Source organism: Triplophysa dalaica, chromosome 21 (genome assembly GCF_015846415.1).
Source record: "Triplophysa dalaica isolate WHDGS20190420 chromosome 21, ASM1584641v1, whole genome shotgun sequence".
NCBI lineage: Eukaryota > Metazoa > Chordata > Actinopteri > Cypriniformes > Nemacheilidae > Triplophysa > Triplophysa dalaica.
Window position 1 is genome coordinate 8,276,238 of NC_079562.1, and position 22,493 is coordinate 8,298,730.

At 39.2% G+C, this 22,493-nt stretch overlaps 1 protein-coding gene across 1 annotated transcript in view; it reads left to right on the top strand.

Moving 5' to 3' along the window:
• Positions 1–711: 711 nt before the first annotated feature.
• Positions 712–22,493, top strand: part of plekhg5a (pleckstrin homology domain containing, family G (with RhoGef domain) member 5a) — a 76,194-nt gene continuing 54,412 nt past the window's right edge. The window contains exon 1 of the mRNA XM_056735227.1: positions 712–1,043. Coding sequence (XP_056591205.1) covers positions 989–1,043 — 55 coding nt within the window. The 5' untranslated portion in view covers positions 712–988. The remainder of the gene's footprint in view (positions 1,044–22,493) is intronic.

Consider the following 22,493-nt stretch of genomic DNA (forward strand, 5'->3'; position numbering starts at 1 on the left):
ATCTTACTATTGAGGAGCTTTTAAAATCTCTTTGTTGTTTGGCATGTTTCACTATTTTTGAATACACATTTTCTACATTTGATTTCTTACACAAGCAGGCTACAACCAAACCTGTGGTCACTAAGCAATGTAGCCGGTGTGGCCCAAAATTACCTGTAGTAAAACACTCAAATCTCCCCAATCCTATTGTGTCTAAAGTTAAGAGTCATAACTTTGACAGCTTATGAAATCATTAAGTGTAACTGAAGGACTCTGCATTGAGAATATGTAATGCGTATTTGGCAAGGACCGAACATTAAAGTAAGTATTGCCTTTTGCCTTTAATCCAATTTGAAAAACGAGCTGAGATGTTAGATTAGTGTGTCTTGTGAAGACAAGTAGTGGAGAGGGAGAGAGAGGAGGACGTTGGTTCCACGCCTGCGCGTTTAGCATTAGTAGCATGATGCACGTGAAGGACACTGTGATTTTGTGCAACAACAATGCATTGTTTACTAACAGTCGACTTTTTCTTTTTTTAACATGCGCTTAACAAGATGCGCTGTTGACTTTGCAACGGGATATGTCATGATGTTACAACGCAATTCAATACATTTCAGTAAAGCTTGAGGCCAGAAAAGACAAAAAAATGCGTCAACGGCAACAGGTCTTTGTCTCCTCAGCGCACGCAAGGTGAAGCGCTTTGGAAGTCACTCAAGCATACAAATAAGAGATTTTAAAGGGACTGGTTCACCTGGATCGCTTCGCAGTGTAATATTGGGAAGCACATTCACGTTCGGTACGCTGTCTATGAAATGTCAGTGAGGCAACTTTAGTTGAAGTGGATTGTCTAGCACTGTCTGTCTGTTGGCGGCTTGCCAGATGCGCGTCAGCGTCAGTGTCTGCTCGTACTCTGATATACAGAGGACGGTATGGTCGGATCTTTCCTCACTGAGAGCAACACGTGAATAAATTGATTTGGGAAATTTAGCCCCATGGTTAACGGGACATAATGTATCGATACGGATCGCCACCCAAGGGTTGGCTTGGTCTTCGCTTGCGACTGAGTAAGTGTCATTTTGTCTTCTTTTGTTACCGAATGAATTAAAGAGACGATGTGGATGTAAAGTGCACATAAGTGCAAACCTGTTCTGTGGCTGTGTGGACTACAATTGTTCTCAATCTTACAATATTAAGAACAGGGCATACCTTGAAATATAATGTGTTTAAGACTATATATATATATATGTATATATGTATATATATATATATATATATGTATATATGTGTGTGTGTGTGTGTGTGTATGTATGTATGTATATATATATATATATATATGTATGTAGTCTACCTCCTTTAACTGTACTTCATAACCCCAGAAGTGATGTCACAGCAATATTGTCTGATCTCATTGCAATTATTTATAAAATATGGGCTGTCAGATTTGTAAGTGCCATTTTAAGTTTGTGTTAATCTTTGTATTTTAAATTCTTAAGAGTGTGTTCATGTGTCCATTTATCAAAATGAATGCTGATTAAGCACTTTTTGACGTTTCCTAGTGATGTATCTATTAATTCATCTTTTAGTTCGTAATTTGGTTGAAAACCAGGCAAGTTTTGAGTTACCGGTAATCTCTTCAGAGCCATTTTTACAAGAATGGCATATTTGAATAGGTTTTATACCTGAAACTCTTTGTCAGGATGTGTCACTCCTAATCATGTTGGTCTTCCTTTAGAGGATTGTTTCCTTTTTGGTGATTTAAATCCAGTTTTTCTGGCACTCCTTTCCACATCCCTTGTAATCAGGTTTAGATAGGACTTTGTTGACAGTGGTGTTGAATCGTGTTTACTTCGCAACAGGTGAACATGGAGCTCTGTGCTTTACCTCAGCGCTGCCTTTCAAAGGAAGTGTGATTCATCCTGTATCAACAGTCAACAGCCCTGTATCAACAACTGTGAGAGGAGATTACTTTTAGTTTGGAAAAATGTTCGAAAAAATGTTTATGTATTGATGCTGTGATAAGTAATAGTTGTGAAAGGTCTGAACTGAAGTGAAGTCAGCAGGGGAGAATGCAGGAGTTTTAATGCATTGAGAACATTAGGCTTAAATGAGAGATTCCTTACATAGCATGTGTCACAGTACATAAGTATTGACAAGTGTTAAATAAAGTAAAGTACATTAAGGTTGTGGTCAAATTAATGTGATTTCTATTTAAAGGTTGATCCCTTAAGTTTTTTTCTTGATGGGTTTACATTTACAACATTTACTTTTCTTTTGGTACTTTACATAGATCCTCCACTAACCTTTTCTTTCCTAAGGAACGCCAAGCATGTGTATGTTATATTGTATATGTTAATTTTACAGAATAAGTGACCACAATATTCTTTTAAACAATTATTAGAACTGAAAAATGTAACTTTGTGACTTCACCCAAAAGACATTTCTGTCTGTGAGGTCCAGCCTGATTGATTATTACATATAAACTTCAGCCTAACAAATGTTGCTTTCACGGCGCTCTTAGTTTATCGGTAAAGCTGCTAAGGGGTATTTTACCATAATGTCAAACACAGTCAAATCATTGAATTTATTATAAGAGTACTAAAGACCTGTTTACTTGATTCTAAATAGGACCTGGTGCGAGGAACTATCTGAACTGCTTGAGAACTATCACTTGGCTGACTAATCTGTCATCTAGCCTCCAAACCAAAGCCCATTACTGGTTTCAGATCGACCGGCCTGTTCACTGTGTGCATGACTATCCTAATGCTAGTGTTTTAAACAAAGATAAACATAATGTCAGGAGAATCACAGATCAGAGGATTAGTTTTGTTCTTACAATTGACTTTACTTGCTGTCAAACCGCAGTGTTCTTTCATGTGTGGCCAATGTGCTGGTGGTAACATATGCTTTTCATGCTGTGTATCATCAGTTGAAGATAGCATGATCATCAACCAGATGTGAAGTTATAAACAACATTTGGCTTTCGGTATGTATTGATCAGTTCAGAGGTTGTGAGGGTTATATTACATATAACTTTGAGACAAGGAAAGACAAATAGTTAAAGTGATTAGTGAAAGTGAAAATTCTGTCATTATTCACTCACCCTCGTCACTTCTAACCTGTTCGATTTTCTGTCTTCTGCAGAGCTGAAAATAAGATATTTTGAGAATGTTGGTAGATGAACAACGGGGGAATCCCTTCACGTCTATTTTATAGACAGAAAACCAATGTAAGTCAGGATAGCAACATTCTTCAAAATATCTTCTTTTGTGTTCTGCAGAAACATCAGTTTGAGTAAACGACGACAGAATAAAAATTGTGGGTGAACTATCCTTTTAATACAATGTAAAAATATCAACCATTGAAATTAGTTGCAAAAGAATCAAAAGCAGCGATGCACAGATGAGATAAGAGTATAGATCGACAACAATTTTAACCACTCCAGGTTTTTCATTTCACGTTTCCCTCTCGCTCCGTGCCCCATGGTGATCGAAGCAATCCAGACAAAACTGTAAAACCGCTTGCACACCTCGGTTTGCTAGACCATTTACGCAAACAAGCTTCGTGATGTAAACAGCGTAATTTAACAGTGCTGGTATTGTAAATATTAGCAGTCTTGAAATGGCTCTTAAAATGAACCAACAGTTATTACTCTCTCACTAGGTGTGTTTATATTTTTTCTTTAAACTCATTATTTAATTAGGGTTCGAGCCCGTAGGGCTAGAAACCTATTGTATTTGTAGGTTTTTAGGGTTCGAGCCCGTAGGGCTAGAAACCTATTGTATTTGTAGGTTTTATTCTTCTTCTTATTAGGGTTCGAGCCCGAAGGGCTAGAAACCTATTGTATTTGTTAGTTTTATTAGGGTTCGAGCCCGAAGGGCTAGAAACCTATTGTATTTGTTGGTTTTTTAGGGTTCGAGCCCGAAGGGCTAGAAACCTATTGTATTTGTTGGTTTTATTATTATTCTTATTATTATTCTGCCCTAAAACTGATGCTGCAGCCCAAACCGTAAAGCCGACAGAGCTGAGACTTGGTCAGATGGTAGTAGTCCTTGTCGCTACTCAGATACACGGAGCCTGCCAAATCGGCCCATAGGTGGCGCTACAACGATAAAAAGCGCGTTTGCCCCCGATACTCCTAAACCGTTTGTCGCACACCCAAGTGTTTTATATCAGAGTAATCATTGGCTCAAAACTTAAAAAATGTATATCTCCGATTTCATTTCCGGTATGCAAATTTTTCCGCTAATTTGCATTTTATGCAACAAAAAAGAAAATGAACTAGTCCCTGGATTTTTGCCCTATCGGAACCAAACCAGCGCTGATGACATCTGTGGAGTGTGAATGTAAATAACTATCAAAAAAAAGTTGAATTTTCCACTCACGGCCGCTTGGTGGCGCTAAAACGTCCAAACCGGAAGTGGCATATTTAGCTAAAACGGCCATAACTCGTAAACCATTTGAGATATCTTCATGGGGCTTGGAACACATGTGTAGACCCTCAGTCCGGGGTCACAATAAAAAAACTGCGGCGTTTGGCCACTAGGTGGCGCTATAATTTGAATGAGCTAGAAAATGGCTATAACTACGCAATCCTTTGCCCGAATGACTTGATATTTGGTATGGTGGGTCTTTGTCTCATGCTACATGAATAACTAAAAGGACATTGGCGTATCTCAAAAAACATGGCCGCCATTGGTCGATGAATTTTGAGCACTCATTACACCGGGTTAACAGAGGCCGATCAAAACGACACTCGCTGGGCGTATTCGTCTCATGGTCCTTAAGGTCTGTAAGAAACATGAACTTATTCGGCCACCGGGGGGCGTAATAACGCTTTTGGAGTGCATGAACAACTGTGTATCACGTGACATTTGACGTGCGATTCCTTAGCGTAGTGACCAAAGGCAGTCGACATTAGTCCACTTAGCCTGCTCGAACCCGATGATTGCTGCTTGCAGCTATATTATTATTATTATACTTCTTCCCTAGAACTGATCGTGCAGCCCAAACCGTAAGACCGACAGAGCTGAGACTTGGTCAGATGGTAGTAGTCCTTGTCGCTACTCAGATACACGGAACCAGCCAAATCGGCCCATAGGTGGCGCTACAGCGATGCCGAACGCGTTAACGCTTGTTACTCCTAAACCGTTTGTCGCACACCCAAGTGTCTTATATCTGTGTAATCACTGGCTCAAAACTTAAAAAACGTATATCTCTGATTTCATTTCCGGTATGCAAATTTTTTCGCTAATTAGCATTTTATGAAAAAAATTAAAAATGAACTAGTCCCTGGATTTTTGCCCTATTGGAACCAAACCAACGCTGATGAGTTCTGTGGAGTGTGAATATGAATAATTATTAAAAAAAAGTTGAAATTTTCATCCCCCATCGCTAGAGGGCGCAAAAATGTCCAAAACGGAAGTAACATATTGAACTAAAATGGCCATAACTCCTTAACTGTTTGAGATATCTTCATGGGGCTTGGAACATATGTGTAGACCCTCAATCCGGGGTCACAGTAAAAAAAATGCTGCGTTTGGCCACTAGGTGGCGCTATAATTTGAATGAGCTAGAAAATGGCCATAACTACGCATCAGTTTGCCCGATTGACTTATTATTTGGTTTGGTGTGTCTTTGTCTCATTCTACATGAATATCTAAAAGGACATTGGCGTATCTTAAAAAACATGGCCGCCATTGGCCAATGAAGTTTGAGCACTTATTAGACCGGGTTAACGGAGGCCGAACAAAACGACGCTCGCTGGGCTTATTCGTCTCATGGTCTTTAAGGTCTGTAAGAAATGTGAACTCATTCGGCCACCGGGGGGCGAAATAACGCTTTAGGAGTGCTTAAACAATTGTGTATCACGTGACATTTGACATATACAGAAACTATTGGTATCATATGATAGTACTCTTCATTCTGAGCAACTTTGCCTCTGGAACAACTTCTGTCAATCGAACAGTTTGTGAATAATCGCTGATGAGGTTAAAAACCTACCTTCGCAAACTAGTCGTTGGATTTTCGACCGATCGGAACCAAAACAATGCAGATGACTTCTGTGGGAAGTGTTTGTAAATAATTATTGAAAAAAAGTAGAAATTTCCTTTCACGGTCGCTTAGGGGCGCCAAAATAAAAGAATGGGTGGAGCCTATCACATTTAAATGGCCATAAATCCAGAACGGCTTAACATATCATCATATGCCTCGGGAAATATATGTAGATCATCACTCCAAGGTCACCTACAAAATAACGTGGTGTTTGGACACTAGGTGGCGCTATAACAGTAAAAATGGCCAAATGTACATGTCTTTTGGTGGCCTAGACAACTCTGTGTCACATGTCATTTGAGTAATACAAAAACTATTGATATCAAACGATAGATCTCCTCATTCATAACAACTTTGCCTCTTGAACCATTGATGTCTATCAAATTGTTTGTGACTTATTGGTTATGATGTAAAAAACTACTTTTGCAAACTTGTTCAAGGATTTTCAAGCAATTTCAAAATTTCCACCACAGTACATTTTTTCAGATTCTCTAGGTCAATAATCATCAAAAACATGTTGAGTGTTTTTAGTTTTGTGACCATAACAGTGTCCTTTTTGATATTAGCGTGAATCGAGTACGGTGAAGGTCGCTAGTCCTTAATAAATGATCCAACTGACTTGCCATTTAGTACTATTATACATATTATGATACTTAACAATCATGCAAAATGTGATGCTCATAGGAATAGGCTTTCCTTCATAAGAGTCAAAAAGGTGAAATATCATTCATTTCAATGGCTTTCTTATAGAGTCACCAGATCACAATGCATGTAGCTTTGCTTAAGGAACGATAAATGTGTGCAGGATAAAGGTGTGTAGTGTGCATGTGTGTATGTTTCTGGGTATCATTTCCCTCTTTATCATAAGAGTGTGAATGCACTGTATAGTTCTGTGTGTCTTGTGTGATCGAGACTGTGCATGTGTGTGTAATGAAATATGTCTCACAGGAAGACAGTGTTAGAAATATAATGTATTACAGATTAAAAGTTGCTCCATATTTACACATCTATAAATATAGCACATGTCTGGCTGGTTTTAAGATGCTGTGTTGATATATATATATATACAACACACCTTTATTAGATAAAACCAGTTTAATTGCATGTAAACCCAAATTGCTACTCAGCCAGTCACATGGCAGCAACTCAATGCATTTAGGCATTTAGACATGGTTAACATGACTTCCTGAAGTTCAAACCAAACATCAAAATTGAGAAGAAATGGGATATATCATGTGAGGTGTGTCTACCAAAGAAACATAATTTAAATGGCACGTCCTTCTAAAATATTATTGCAGACAATGTCAATGTCCTACTGACCACAATGTATTCATGAATATGAATCAATGTATCCATTTAAAATTGTCCTAAATTTTAAATTCAATTTTAATTCTTCAAAACACAAAAGAGGCTATGTTGAAAAATATGCATTAAATGAACAAAAAAGACCAATATCTCTGCAATCGAATGTCATAGAGACAAAGAAGTTGCTTCGTTCTACTCATGGAAAAGTGTATTATAATATGACAGGTGACAAGCTATGCCCATAGCAACTAAACAGATTAGCTCTACAATCAGTTACACAGACGTATATCTCTGCAGTTGAATATTGTAGAGACACAGGGGTTCGGTTAATTTCACTTGTGACTTAATGTAATATCAATTGGCAGGTGCCATACCACACCCATAGCAACTAAACTGTTAACTTAGCAACCATTAAGCTAGACCTCCATCTCTGCAATAGAGCATCGCAGAGTCACTGGAGTTGTTTCGCCACTTGTGGTTTGATGTGTTATTAATTGGCAGGTGCCATTCCACGCCAATAGCAACCAAACAGATTAGCTTAGCAACCTTTTAGCAAGATCTATATCTCTGCAACTGTATTAAACGTTTCTGACATTTTACTTGGTGCGCTAGAGTGTCGTCCGTCCTTGATCTGTTATGGTGCGATTCTTGAAACTGATCGGCGATGGCAGACGTACCTTAGATGCCTTAAATCGCTCGAACCCGCTAAATGCTGCTTGCAGCTTTAATTATTCTTCTTCTTATTATTATTCTGCCATAAAACTGATACTGCAGCCCAAACCGTAAGGCCGACAGAGCTGAGACTTGGTCAGATGGTAGTAGTCCTTGTCGCTACTCAGATACACGGAGCCAGCCATATCGACCCATAGGTGGCGCTATAGCAATACCAAACGCGTTTGCGCTTGTTACTCCGAAACCGTTTGTCGCACACCCACGTGTCTTATATCAGTGTAATCACTGGCTCAAAACTTAAAAAATGTATATCTCCGATTTCATTTCCGCCATTATAGATTTTTCGCTAATTAGCATTTTATGAAAAAAAAAAAAAATGAACTAGTCCCTGGATTTTTGCCCTATTGGAAACAAACCAACGCTGATGAGTTCTTTGGAGTGTGAATATGAATAATTATAAAAAAAAAGTTCAATTTTCAATTCACGGTCGCTAGGTGGCGCTAAAACATCCAAACCGGAAGTAACATATTTAGCTAAAATGGCCATAACTCCTGAACTGTTTGAGATATCTTCATGGGGCTTGGAACACATGTGTAGACCCTCAGTCCGGGGTCACAATAAAAAAACAGTGGCGTTTGGCCACTAGATGGCGCTATAATTTGAATGAGCTAGAAAATGTCTATAACTACGCAACAGTTTTCCCGATTGACTTATTATTTGGTATGGTTTGTCTTTGTCTCATTCTACATAAATATCTAAATGGACATTGGCGTATATAAAAAACATGGCCGCCATTGGTCGATGAAGTTTGAGCACTCATTACGCTGGGTTAACGGAGGCCGATCAAAACGCCACTCACTGGGCTTATTTGTCTCATGGTCCTGACGGTGTGTAAGAAACATGAACTTATTCGGCCACCGGGGGGCGTAATAGCGCTTTTGGAGTGCATGCACAACTGTGTATCACGTGATATTTGACATTTACCCAAACTATGGTTATAATATGATAGTACTCTTCATTCTGAGCAACTTTGCCTCTGGAACAACTTCTATCGATCAAACGGTTCGTGAGTTATCGCTGATGATGTCAAAAACCTACTTTCGCGAACTAGTTCCTGGTTTTTCAACCGATCGGAACCAAACCAATGCAGATGACTTCTGTGGAGTGTGAATGTAAATAATCATTGAAAAAAAGTTGAAATTTTTCTTTCACCGCTGCTTAGGGACGCCAAAACTTAAAATGGTCTGAGCCTATCACATTAAAATGGCCATAAATCCAGAACGGCTTAACATATCATCATGGGGCTCAGATGATATGTGTAGACCATCACTCCAAGGTCACATACAAAGGAAGGTGGCGTTTGGATACTAGGTGGCGCTAAAACATTAAAAATTGCAAAATGTACATGTATTTTGGTGGCCTGGACAACTTTGTGTCATGTGACATTTGACTAATACACAAACTATTGATATCAAACGATAGATCTCCTCATTCATAACAACTTTGCCTCTTGAACCATTGATGTCTATCAAATGGTTTGTGAGTTATTGGTGATGATGTATAAAACCTACTTTTGCAAACTTGTTCAAGGATTTTCAAGCAATTACAAAATTTCCACCACAGTACATTTCTCTGGACTCTCTAGGTCAATAATCATCAAAAACATGTTGAGTTTTTTTTTTGTGACCATAACAGGGTCCTTTATTATATTAGCGTGAAACGAGTTTGGTGAAGGTCACCACTCCTTAATAATTAATCCAACTGACTTGCCATTAAGTACTATTATACATATTATGACACAAAACAAGCATGCAACATGTGATTCTTATCGGAAGAGGCATGCCTTCACAACAGTCAAAAAGGTGAAATATCATACATTTAAAATTACTATTTTAAACTTGTCTTTAATAAATACATCATTTGCTAGTCAAATTGCTAATCAGCCAGTCACATAGCATAAACTCAATCCATTTTGGCTTCTAGACGTGGTAAACACACTTGCTGAAGTTCAAACCGAGCATCAAAATGGAGAAACAATTGGATATATGGTATGGGATATATTAGATAACACATACCACCTGAGGATTGTTGCCAACCATGTCCATGTTTTGATGGCTACTTCCAGCAGTAAAAAAAATCGACCATGTCAGAAAGCTCAAATGATCTCAAACTGGTTTCTTGAACATGACAATGAGCTCACTGTACTCCAATGGCCTTCAGAGTCACCAGACTCAACCAAATAAGCATCACTTAAATGGCAAGGTCTTCTGGAATATTGTTGCAGACCATGAATGTGAATCAATTATCTATTTAAATTGGTCGTATTTTTTTTATCAATTCTTCAGAACACAAAATAAGCTATTTTGAAGAATGTGCATTGTATTAAAAAAAAGACCTATATATGTGCAATAGAATGTTTTAGAGACACAGGAGTTGCTTTGTTTTGCTAATGGCTTCATTCTTTATCAATTGACAGCTGCCAAGCCACGCCCTTAGCAACCAAACAGATTATTTTTTGCAATCGTCTAGCCAGACCTACATCTCTGCAGTAGAATATTATAAAGACACGGGGCTTGGTTCGTTTGACTTGTGGTTTGATGTGTTATTATTTGACAGGTATTAATTGACACCCATGGCAACCGAACAGGTTAGCTTAGCAACCGTTTAGCAAGATCTCTATCTCTGCAACAAATCATCATAGAGACATGAGAAATGGTTTATTGCACTCGTCCCTTAGGTATTATCGGTTTACGCCCGTTTTTGCATACGAGTGTACGCATGCATGGTCTGTATTAAAAGTTACCAACCGTTTCTGTCATATTTCTTGGTGTGGAAGAGTGTCATTCGTTGTGGATTTGTTACGGTGCCATTCCTGAGCCTAGTTGACAATGGCAAGGCCAATAGAGGCCTTAGACTGCTCGAACCCGCTAAATGCTGCTTGCAGCTTTAATTATTATTATACTTCTTCCCTAGAACTGATCGTGCAGCCCAAACCGTAAGACCGACAGAGCTGAGACTTGGTCAGATGGTAGTAGTCCTTGTCGCTACTCAGATACACGGAACCAGCCAAATCGGCCCATAGGTGGCGCTACAGCGATGCCGAACGCGTTAACGCTTGTTACTCCTAAACCGTTTGTCGCACACCCAAGTGTCTTATATCAGTGTAATCACTGGCTCAAAACTTAAAAAACGTATATCTCTGATTTCATTTCCGGTATGCAAATTTTTTCGCTAATTAGCATTTTATGAAAAAAAATAAAAATGAACTAGTCCCTGGATTTTTGCCCTATTGCAACCAAACCAACGCTGATGAGTTCTGTGGAGTGTGAATATGAATAATTATTAAAAAAAAGTTGAAATTTTCATCCCCCATCGCTAGAGGGTGCAAAAATGTCCAAAACGGAAGTAACATATTGAACTAAAATGGCCATAACTCCTTAACTGTTTGAGATATCTTCATGGGGCTTGGAACATATGTGTAGACCCTCATTCCGGGGTCAAGGTAAAAAAAATGCTGCGTTTGGCCACTAGGTGGCGCTATAATTTGAATGAGCTAGAAAATGGCCATAACTACGCAACAGTTTGCCCGATTGACTTATTATTTGGTATGGTGTGTCTTTGTCTCATTCTACATGAATATCTAAAAGGACATTGGCGTATCTTAAAAAACATGGCCGCCATTGGCCAATGAAGTTTTAGCACTTATCAGACCGGGTTAACGGAGGCCGAACAAAACGACGCTCGCTGGGCTTATTCGTCTCATGGTCTTTAAGGTCTGTAAGAAATGTGAACTCATTCGGCCACCGGGGGGCGAAATAACGCTTTAGGAGTGCTTAAACAATTGTGTATCACGTGACATTTGACATATACAGAAACTATTGGTATCATATGATAGTACTCTTCATTCTGAGCAACTTTGCCTCTGGAACAACTTCTGTCAATCGAACAGTTTGTGAGTTATCGCTGATGAGGTCAAAAACCTACCTTTGCAAACTAGTCGTTGGATTTTAGACCGATCGGAACCAAAACAATGCAGATGACTTCTGTGGGAAGTGTTTGTAAATAATTATTGAAAAAAAGTAGAAATTTCCTTTCACGGTCGCTTAGGGGCGCCAAAATAAAAGAATGGGTGGAGCCTATCACATTTAAATGGCCATAAATCCAGAACGGCTTAACATATCATCATATGCCTCGGGAAATATATGTAGATCATCACTCCGAGGTCACCTACAAAATAACGTGGTGTTTGGACACTAGGTGGCGCTATAACAGTAAAAATGGCCAAATGTACATGTCTTTTGGTGGCCTAGACAACTCTGTGTCACATGTCATTTGAGTAATACACAAACTATTGATATCAAACGATAGATCTCCTCATTCATAACAACTTTGCCTCTTGAACCATTGATGTCTATCAAATTGTTTGTGACTTATTGGTTATGATGTAAAAAACTACTTTTGCAAACTTGTTCAAGGATTTTCCAGCAATTTCAAAATTTCCACCACAGTACATTTTTTCAGATTCTCTAGGTCAATAATCATCAAAAACATGTTGAGTGTTTTTAGTTTTGTGACCATAACAGTGTCCTTTTTGATATTAGCGTGAATCGAGTACGGTGAAGGTCGCTAGTCCTTAATAAATGATCCAACTGACTTGCCATTTAGTACTATTATACATATTATGATACTTAACAATCATGCAAAATGTGATGCTCATAGGAATAGGCTTTCCTTCATAAGAGTCAAAAAGGTGAAATATCATTCATTTCAATGGCTTTCTTATAGAGTCACCAGATCACAATGCATGTAGCTTTGCTTAAGGAACGATAAATGTGTGCAGGATAAAGGTGTGTAGTGTGCATGTGTGTATGTTTCTGGGTATCATTTCCCTCTTTATCATAAGAGTGTGAATGCACTGTATAGTTCTGTGTGTCTTGTGTGATCGAGACTGTGCATGTGTGTGTAATGAAATATGTCTCACAGGAAGACAGTGTTAGAAATATAATGTATTACAGATTAAAAGTTGCTCCATATTTACACATCTATAAATATAGCACATGTCTGGCTGGTTTTAAGATGCTGTGTTGATATATATATATATATATATACAACACACCTTTATTAGATAAAACCAGTTTAATTGCATGTAAACCCAAATTGCTACTCAGCCAGTCACATGGCAGCAACTCAATGCATTTAGGCATTTAGACATGGTAAACATGACTTCCTGAAGTTCAAACCAAACATCAAAATTGAGAAGAAATGGGATATATCATGTGAGGTGTGTCTACCAAAGAAACATAATTTAAATGGCACGTCCTTCTAAAATATTATTGCAGACAATGTCAATGTCCTACTGACCACAATGTATTCATGAATATGAATCAATGTATCCATTTAAAATTGTCCTAAATTTTAAATTCAATTTTAATTCTTCAAAACACAAAAGAGGCTATGTTGAAAAATATGCATTAAATTAACAAAAAAGACCAATATCTCTGCAATCGAATGTCATAGAGACAAAGAAGTTGCTTCGTTCTACTCATGGAAAAGTGTATTATAATATGACAGGTGACAAGCTATGCCCATAGCAACTAAACAGATTAGCTCTACAATCAGTTACACAGACGTATATCTCTGCAGTTGAATATTGTAGAGACACAGGGGTTCGGTTAATTTCACTTGTGACTTAATGTAATATCAATTGGCAGGTGCCATACCACACCCATAGCAACTAAACTGTTAACTTAGCAACCATTAAGCTAGACCTCCATCTCTGCAATAGAGCATCGCAGAGTCACTGGAGTTGTTTCGCCACTTGTGGTTTGATGTGTTATTAATTGGCAGGTGCCATTCCACGCCAATAGCAACCAAACGGATTAGCTTAGCAACCTTTTAGCAAGATCTATATCTCTGCAACTGTATTAAACGTTTCTGACATTTTACTTGGTGCGCTAGAGTGTCGTCCGTCCTTGATCTGTTATGGTGCGATTCTTGAAACTGATCGGCGATGGCAGACGTACCTTAGATGCCTTAAATCGCTCGAACCCGCTAAATGCTGCTTGCAGCTTTAATTATTATTATTATTCTTCCCTAAAAGTGATCGTGCAGCCCAAACCGTAAAGCCGACAGAGCTGTGACTTGGTCAGATGGTAGTAGTCCTTGTCGCTACTCAGATACAGGGAGCCAGCCAAATCGGCCCATAGGTGGCGCTACAGCGATGAAAGGCGCGTTTGCGCACGTAACCCCTAAACCGTTTGTCGCACACCCAAGTGTTTTATATCAGTGTAATCATTGGCTCAAAACTTAAAAAACGTATATCTCCGATTTCATTTCCGGTATGCAAATTTTTTCGCTAATTTGCATTTTATGAAAAAAATTAAAAATGAACTAGTCCCTGGATTTTTGCCCGATCGGAACCAAACCAACGCTGATGAGTTCTGATGAGTGTGAATGTAAATAATTATCAAAAAAAAGTTGAATTTTCAATTCACGGCCGCTATGTGGCGCTAAAACGTCCAAACCGGAAGTAACATATTTAACTAAAATGGCCCTAACTCGTGAACTGTTTGAGATATGTTCATGGGGCTTGGAAAATATGTGTAGACTCTCAGTCCGGGGTCACAATAAAAAAACTGCGGCATTTGGCCACTAGGTGGCGCTATAATTTGAATGAGCTAGAAAATGGCTATAACTACGCAACCCTTTGCCCGATTGACTTGATATGTGGTATGGTGGGTCTTTGTCTCATGCTACATGAATATCTCAAAGGACATTGGCGTATCTCAAAAAACATGGCCGCCATTGGCCAATGAAGTTTGAGCGCTAATTACACCGAGTTAACTGAGGCCGATCAAAACGACACTCGCTGGGATTATTTGTCTCACAGTCCTTAAGGTCTGTAAGAAATATGAACTCATTTGGCCACCGGGGGGCGAAATAACGCTTTAGGAGTGCTTAAACCATTGTGTATCACGTGACATTTGACATATACCCAAACTAATGTTATCATATGATAGCTCTCCTTATTCTGAGCAACTTTGCCTCTTGAACCACTTCTGTCGATTAAACGATTTGTGAGTTATCGCAGATGATGTCTAAAACCTACTTTCGCGAACTAGTCGTTGGTTTTTCGACTTAACGGAACCAAAACAATGCAGATGACTTCTGTGGAGAGTGATTGTAAATAATTATCGAAAAAAAGCAGAAATTTCCTTTCACGGTCCCTTAGGGGCGGCCAAATTTAAAAATGGGAGGAGCCTATCACATTTAAATGGCCATAAATCCAGAACGGCTTAACATATCATCATGGGGCTCGGGAAATATGTGTATACCATCACTCCAAGTTCACCTACAAAATAACGTGGCATTTGCACACTAGGTGGCGCTATAACAGTAAAAATGGTAAAATTGTTGCGTATTTCATTGCTTAAGCAGTTGTGTATCACGTGACATTTGTCATTTACACAAACTAATATAATCATATGATAGTTCTCCTCATTCAGAACAACTTTGCCTCTTGATCCATTGATGTCAATCAAACAGTTCGCAAGTTATTGGTGATGATGTTAAAGACGTACTTTTGCATACTAATTTTAGGTCTTTCAAGCAATTTCCAAATTTTCACCACAGTACAATTCTCTGGACTCTCTAGATAATTTATGATCAAGGACATTTTGAACTTTTTCATAAATGTGACCATAACAGAGTCCTTTATTATATTAACCTCAAAAGTCTACCTGAAAGCTTGCTGCTCCTTAATGAATAATCCAACTGACTTGCCATATAGTACTATTATACATATTATGACACAAAAAAAGCATGCAAAATGTGAAGGTCATCGGAAGAGGCATGCCTTCATAACAGACAAAAAAGTGAAATATAATTAATTTCAATGGCTTTTTTAGAGTCACCAGATCACAATGTGTGTATTTATGGATATTATGTCTCTCTGTATAATAAGAGTGTGCATGTACTGTATAGTTCTGTGTGTCATGTGTGATCGAGACTGTGCATGTGTGTGGAATGAAATGTGTCTCACAGGAAGACAGTGTTAGAAATAAAATGTATTACACATTAAACGTTGCTCCATAATTACACATCTATAAATACAGCACATGTCTGGCTGCTTTTATGATGCTGTGTTGATATATATATATATATATACAACACACCTTTATTAGGTACACCAGTTTAATTGCATGTAAACCCAAATTGCTACTAAGCCAGTCACATGGCAGCAACTCAATGCATTTAGACATGGTAAACATGACTTCCTGAAGTTCAAACCTTACATCAAAATGGGATATACTGTATAATGTGTGTACAAAATAAACACAATTTAAATGGCACGGCATTCTAGACTATTATGAATGGGAATCAATGTATCTATTTAAGATGCTCCTGGCCATAAGCCTTAAGCTTTTTTTATACACGTCTATCATAATGTATGGCAGGTGCCATGCCACATCCATAGCAACTAAACATGTTAACTTAGCAACCATTAAGCTAGACCTATATCTCTGGAACTGAACATCGTAGAGACATGAGAATTGGTTAATTTCACTCGCCCCTCAGGTATTATCGGTTTACACCTGTTTTTGCATATGAGTGTAAGCATGCGTGGTCTGTATTAACCGTTGATGACCATTTCTTTCATTTTTCTGGTTATGGGTAAGTGTCATCCCTTGCGGATGTGTTATGGTCCGATTCCTGACCGTAGTCAGCGAAGGCAGTCGACCTTAGTCCCCTTAGACTGCTCGAACCCGATGATTGCTGCTTGCAGCTATATTATTAGGGTTCGAGCCCGTAGGGCTAGAAACCTATTGTATTTGTAGGTTTTATTAGGGTTCGAGCCCGAAGGGCTAGAAACCTATTGTATTTGTTAAGATTTTTATTCTTCTTATTATTATTCTGCCATAAAACTGATACTGCAGCCCAAACCGTAAGGCCGACAGAGCTGAGACTCGGTCAGATGGTAGTAGTCCTTGTCGCTACTCAGATACACGGACCCAGCCATATCGGCCTATAGGGGGCGCTACAGCGATGAAAACAGCCTTTTTGTTTGTAGCCCCTAAACCGTTTGTCGCACACCCAAGTGTCTTATATCAGTGTAATCACTGGCTCAAAACTTAAAAAACGTATGACTCAGATTTCATTTCCGGTATGCAAATTTTTTCGCTAATTAGCATTTTATTAAAAAAAAAAAAAATGAACTAGTCCCTGGATTTTTGCCCTATTGGAACCAAACCAACGCTGATGAGTTCTGTGGAGTGTGAATATGAATAATTATTAAAAAAAAGTTGAATTTTCAATTCATGGTCGCTAGGTGGCGCTAAAACATCCAAACCGGAAGTAACATATTTAACTAAAATGGCCATATCTCCTGAACTGTTTGAGATATCTTCATGGGGCTTGGAACACATGTGTAGACCCTCAGTCCGGGGTCACAATAAAAAAACTGCGGCGTTTGGCCACTAGGTGGCGCTATTATTTGAATGAGCTAGAAAATGGCTATAACTACGCAACAGTTTGCCTGATTGACTTATTATTTGGTATGGTGTGTCTTTGTCTCATTCTACATGAATATCTAAAAGGACATTGGCGTATCTTAAAAAACATGGCCGCCATTGGTCCATGAAGTTTGAGCACTCATTACAACGGGTTAACGGAGGCCGATCAAAACGCCACTCACTGGGCTTATTTGTCTCATGGTCCTGAAGGTCTTTAAGAAACATGAACTTATTCGGCCACCGGGGGGGCGTAATAGCGCTTTTGGAGTGCATGCACAACTGTGTATCACGTGATATTTGACATATACCCAAACTACTGTTATAATATGATAGTACTCTTCATTCTGAGCAACTTTGCCTCTGGAACAACTTCTATCGATCGAACGGTTCGTGAGTTATTGCTGATGATGTCAAAAACCTACTTTCGCGAACTAGTCGTTGGATTTTCGACCGATCGGAACCAAAACAATGCAGATGACTTCTTTGGGAAGTGTTTGTAAATAATTATTGAAAAAAAGCAGAAATTTCCTTTCACGGTCGCTTAGGCGCGCCAAAATAAAAAAATGGGCGGAGCCTATCACATTTAAATGGCCATAAATCCAGAACGGCTTAACATATCATCATGGGGCTCGGGAAATATGTGTTTACCATCACTCCGAGGTCACCTACAAGAGATCGTGGCGTTTGGACACTAGGTGGCACTATAACAGTAAAAATGGTCAAATTTAAGTGTATTTCTTTGCTTAAACAATTGTGTATCAAGTGACATTTTTTTCATTTACACAAACTAATGATATCATATGATAGTTCTCCTCATTCTGAACAACTTTGCCTCTTGATCCATTGATGTCAATCAAATGGTTCGCGAGTAATCGGTGATGATGAAAAAGATGTACTTTTGCATACTAATTTTAGGTCTTTCATGCAATTTCAAAATTTCCACCACAGTACAATTCTCTAGACTCTCTAGATAAATAATTATCAAAGACATGTTGAACTTTTTCATTTGTGTGACCATAACATGGGTCCTTTATTATATTAACCTCAAAAGTCTACCTGAAAGCTTGCTGCTCCTTAAGAAATAATCCAACTGCCTTGCCATTGAGTGCTATTATACATATTGTGACACAAAACAATCATGCAAAATGTGAAGGTCATCGGAAGAGGCATGCCTTCATAACAGTCAAAAAGGTGAAATATCATTCATTTCAATGGCTTTTTTACAGTCAACAGATCACAATGCATGTAGTTCAATGCACTGTCCACTGTAGCGCCTTATCGTGCACTGCAGTGTGTATTATATGTGCATACGTGTGCATGTATTTCATATTCTGTGTTTGTGTGTGTGTGTATTTATGGATATTATGTCTCTCTGTATAATAAGAGTGTGCATGTACTGTATAGTTCTGTGTGCCGTGTGTGATTGAGATTGTGCATGTGTGTGGAATGAAATGTGTCTGACAGGAAGACAGTGTTAGAAATAAAATGTATTACACATTAAACGTTTCTCCATATTTACACATCTATAAATATAGCAAATGTCTGGCTGCTTTTATGATGCTGTGTTGATATATATATATACAACACACCTTTATTAGATAAAACCAGTTTAATTGCATGTAAACCCAAATTGCTTCTCAGCCAATCACATGGCAGCAACTCAATGCATTTAGGCATTTAGACATGGTAAACATGACTTCCTGAAGTCCCAACCAAACATCAAAATGGGATATACTGTATTATGTGAGGTGTTTTTATAAAATTAAGCATAATTTAAATGCCACAGCATTCTAGAATATTATGAATGTGAATCAATGTATCTATTTAAGATGCTCCTGGCCTTAAGCCTTAAGCTTTTTTTATACACGTCTATCATAATGTGTGGCAGGTGCCATGCCACATCCATAGGAACTAAACAGGTTAACTTAGCAACCATTAAGCTAGACCTATATCTCTGGAACTGAACATCGTAGAGACATGAGAATTGGTTAATTTCACTCGTCCCTCAGGTATTATCGGTTTAAACCTGTTTTTGCATACGAGTGTAAGCATGCGTGGTCTGTATTAACCGTTGGTGACCACTTCTTTCATTTTTCTGGTTATAAGTAAGTGTCATCCGTTGCGGATGTGTTATGGTGCGATTCCTGACCGTAGTCAGCGAAGGCAGTCGACCTTAGTCCCCTTAGACTGCTCGAACCCGATGATTGCTGCTTGCAGCTATATTTCTTCTTCTTCTTCTTCTTATTATTATTCTTCCCTAAAAGTGATCGTGCAGCCCAAACCGTAAAGCCGACAGAGCTGTGACTTGGTCATATGGTAGTAGTCCTTGTCGCTACTCAGATACAGGGAGCCAGCCAAATCGGCCCATAGGTGGCGCTACAGCGATGAAAGGCGCGTTTGCGCACGTAACCCCTAAACCGTTTGTCGCACACCCAAGTGTTTTATATCAGTGTAATCATTGGCTCAAAACTTAAAAAACGTATATCTCCGATTTCATTTCCGGTATGCAAATTTTTTCGCTAATTTGCATTTTATGAAAAAAATTAAAAATGAACTAGTCCCTGGATTTTTGCCCGATCGGAACCAAACCAATGCTGATGAGTTCTGATGAGTGTGAATGTAAATAATTATCAAAAAAAAGTTGAATTTTCAATTCACGGCCGCTATGTGGCGCTAAAACGTCCAAACCGGAAGTAACATATTTAACTAAAATGGCCCTAACTCGTGAACTGTTTGAGATATGTTCATGGGGCTTGGAAAATATGTGTAGACTCTCAGTCCGGGGTCACAATAAAAAAACTGCGGCATTTGGCCACTAGGTGGCGCTATAATTTGAATGAGCTAGAAAATGGCTATAACTACGCAACCCTTTGCCCGATTGACTTGATATGTGGTATGGTGGGTCTTTGTCTCATGCTACATGAATATCTCAAAGGACATTGGCGTATCTCAAAAAACATGGCCGCCATTGGCCAATGAAGTTTGAGCGCTAATTACACCGAGTTAACTGAGGCCGATCAAAACGACACTCGCTGGGATTATTTGTCTCACAGTCCTTAAGGTCTGTAAGAAATATGAACTCATTTGGCCACCGGGGGGCGAAATAACGCTTTAGGAGTGCTTAAACCATTGTGTATCACGTGACATTTGACATATACCCAAACTAATGTTATCATATGATAGCTCTCCTTATTCTGAGCAACTTTGCCTCTTGAACCACTTCTGTCGATTAAACGATTTGTGAGTTATCGCAGATGATGTCTAAAACCTACTTTCGCGAACTAGTCGTTGGTTTTTCGACTTAACGGAACCAAAACAATGCAGATGACTTCTGTGGAGAGTGATTGTAAATAATTATCGAAAAAAAGCAGAAATTTCCTTTCACGGTCCCTTAGGGGCGGCCAAATTTAAAAATGGGAGGAGCCTATCACATTTAAATGGCCATAAATCCAGAACGGCTTAACATATCATCATGGGGCTCGGGAAATATGTGTATACCATCACTCCAAGTTCACCTACAAAATAACGTGGCATTTGCACACTAGGTGGCGCTATAACAGTAAAAATGGTAAAATTGTTGCGTATTTCATTGCTTAAGCAGTTGTGTATCACGTGACATTTGTCATTTACACAAACTAATATAATCATATGATAGTTCTCCTCATTCAGAACAACTTTGCCTCTTGATCCATTGATGTCAATCAAACAGTTCGCAAGTTATTGGTGATGATGTTAAAGACGTACTTTTGCATACTAATTTTAGGTCTTTCAAGCAATTTCCAAATTTTCACCACAGTACAATTCTCTGGACTCTCTAGATAATTTATGATCAAGGACATTTTGAACTTTTTCATAAATGTGACCATAACAGAGTCCTTTATTATATTAACCTCAAAAGTCTACCTGAAAGCTTGCTGCTCCTTAATGAATAATCCAACTGACTTGCCATATAGTACTATTATACATATTATGACACAAAAAAAGCATGCAAAATGTGAAGGTCATCGGAAGAGGCATGCCTTCATAACAGACAAAAAAGTGAAATATAATTAATTTCAATGGCTTTTTTAGAGTCACCAGATCACAATGTGTGTATTTATGGTTCCCTTTCTGTCGGTCTCTCGACGTTGTGTCGAGAACGACAGATGGGGTTCGCCCTTGAGAACCAATCAACTCTGACTACTATAGAAAAGGCCAATGAAATTTGGCGAATGCAATTTGCATGCCGGGCTCCGCCCCCGGAAATCCGGTATAAAAGGAGGCCGGCGTGCAGCATTCACTTACCTTTTGTTCTTCAGAGCCATCGCTCATGAGTACAACTCAGGATTCAATCCTCTACAACTACACGCTGGTGCTACGACGTGTTACAGCGGATCGTCCCTTCCTGCAGCGACCTTCCCCTGGGCGTCTCGGCGGTTCCGGAGGTGTTAGAGATTTTTTCTAAAAGTCCTTTTCAGGACTGACTGAGCATTCTCCAGCGCGGCATGTCCCGCTGTTCTCTTGGGTGCGGCACCCTCATCGAGGAGGGGGATGGACACGATCGCTGCATTAGGTGTCTGGGCGTCCAGCACACTGAAGCAGCGTTCGTTGACACATCTGCCTGCACTGCGGGCAGATTGTCATTCAGAAGTTGCGGTCACGGGTGGCTGTCTTCCTACGGGAACCAGCCACCATTTCGTCTGCTACCCGGGCTGTGACATCTGTGGCTACGGCCCCGATGACCACCCACGTTAGCAGCGTTAGTGATACGGGGAACTCTGCGAACGTAAACCCGCCAGCCAAGTGCTCACGGGCCGATCGCACCCCGATTCGCTCTTCTGAACGTTCCCCAACCGGCGGTGGCATACCGTCCGGATCCTCACGCACACACTCGGAAACGATGTGTGACGTAGATGAGATGTCGCTCGCAGCATCGGAGGGAGACTGGCATCCGACTCTGCCGAATCCAAACTCCACCCCCAGCGGTCGAGTTCA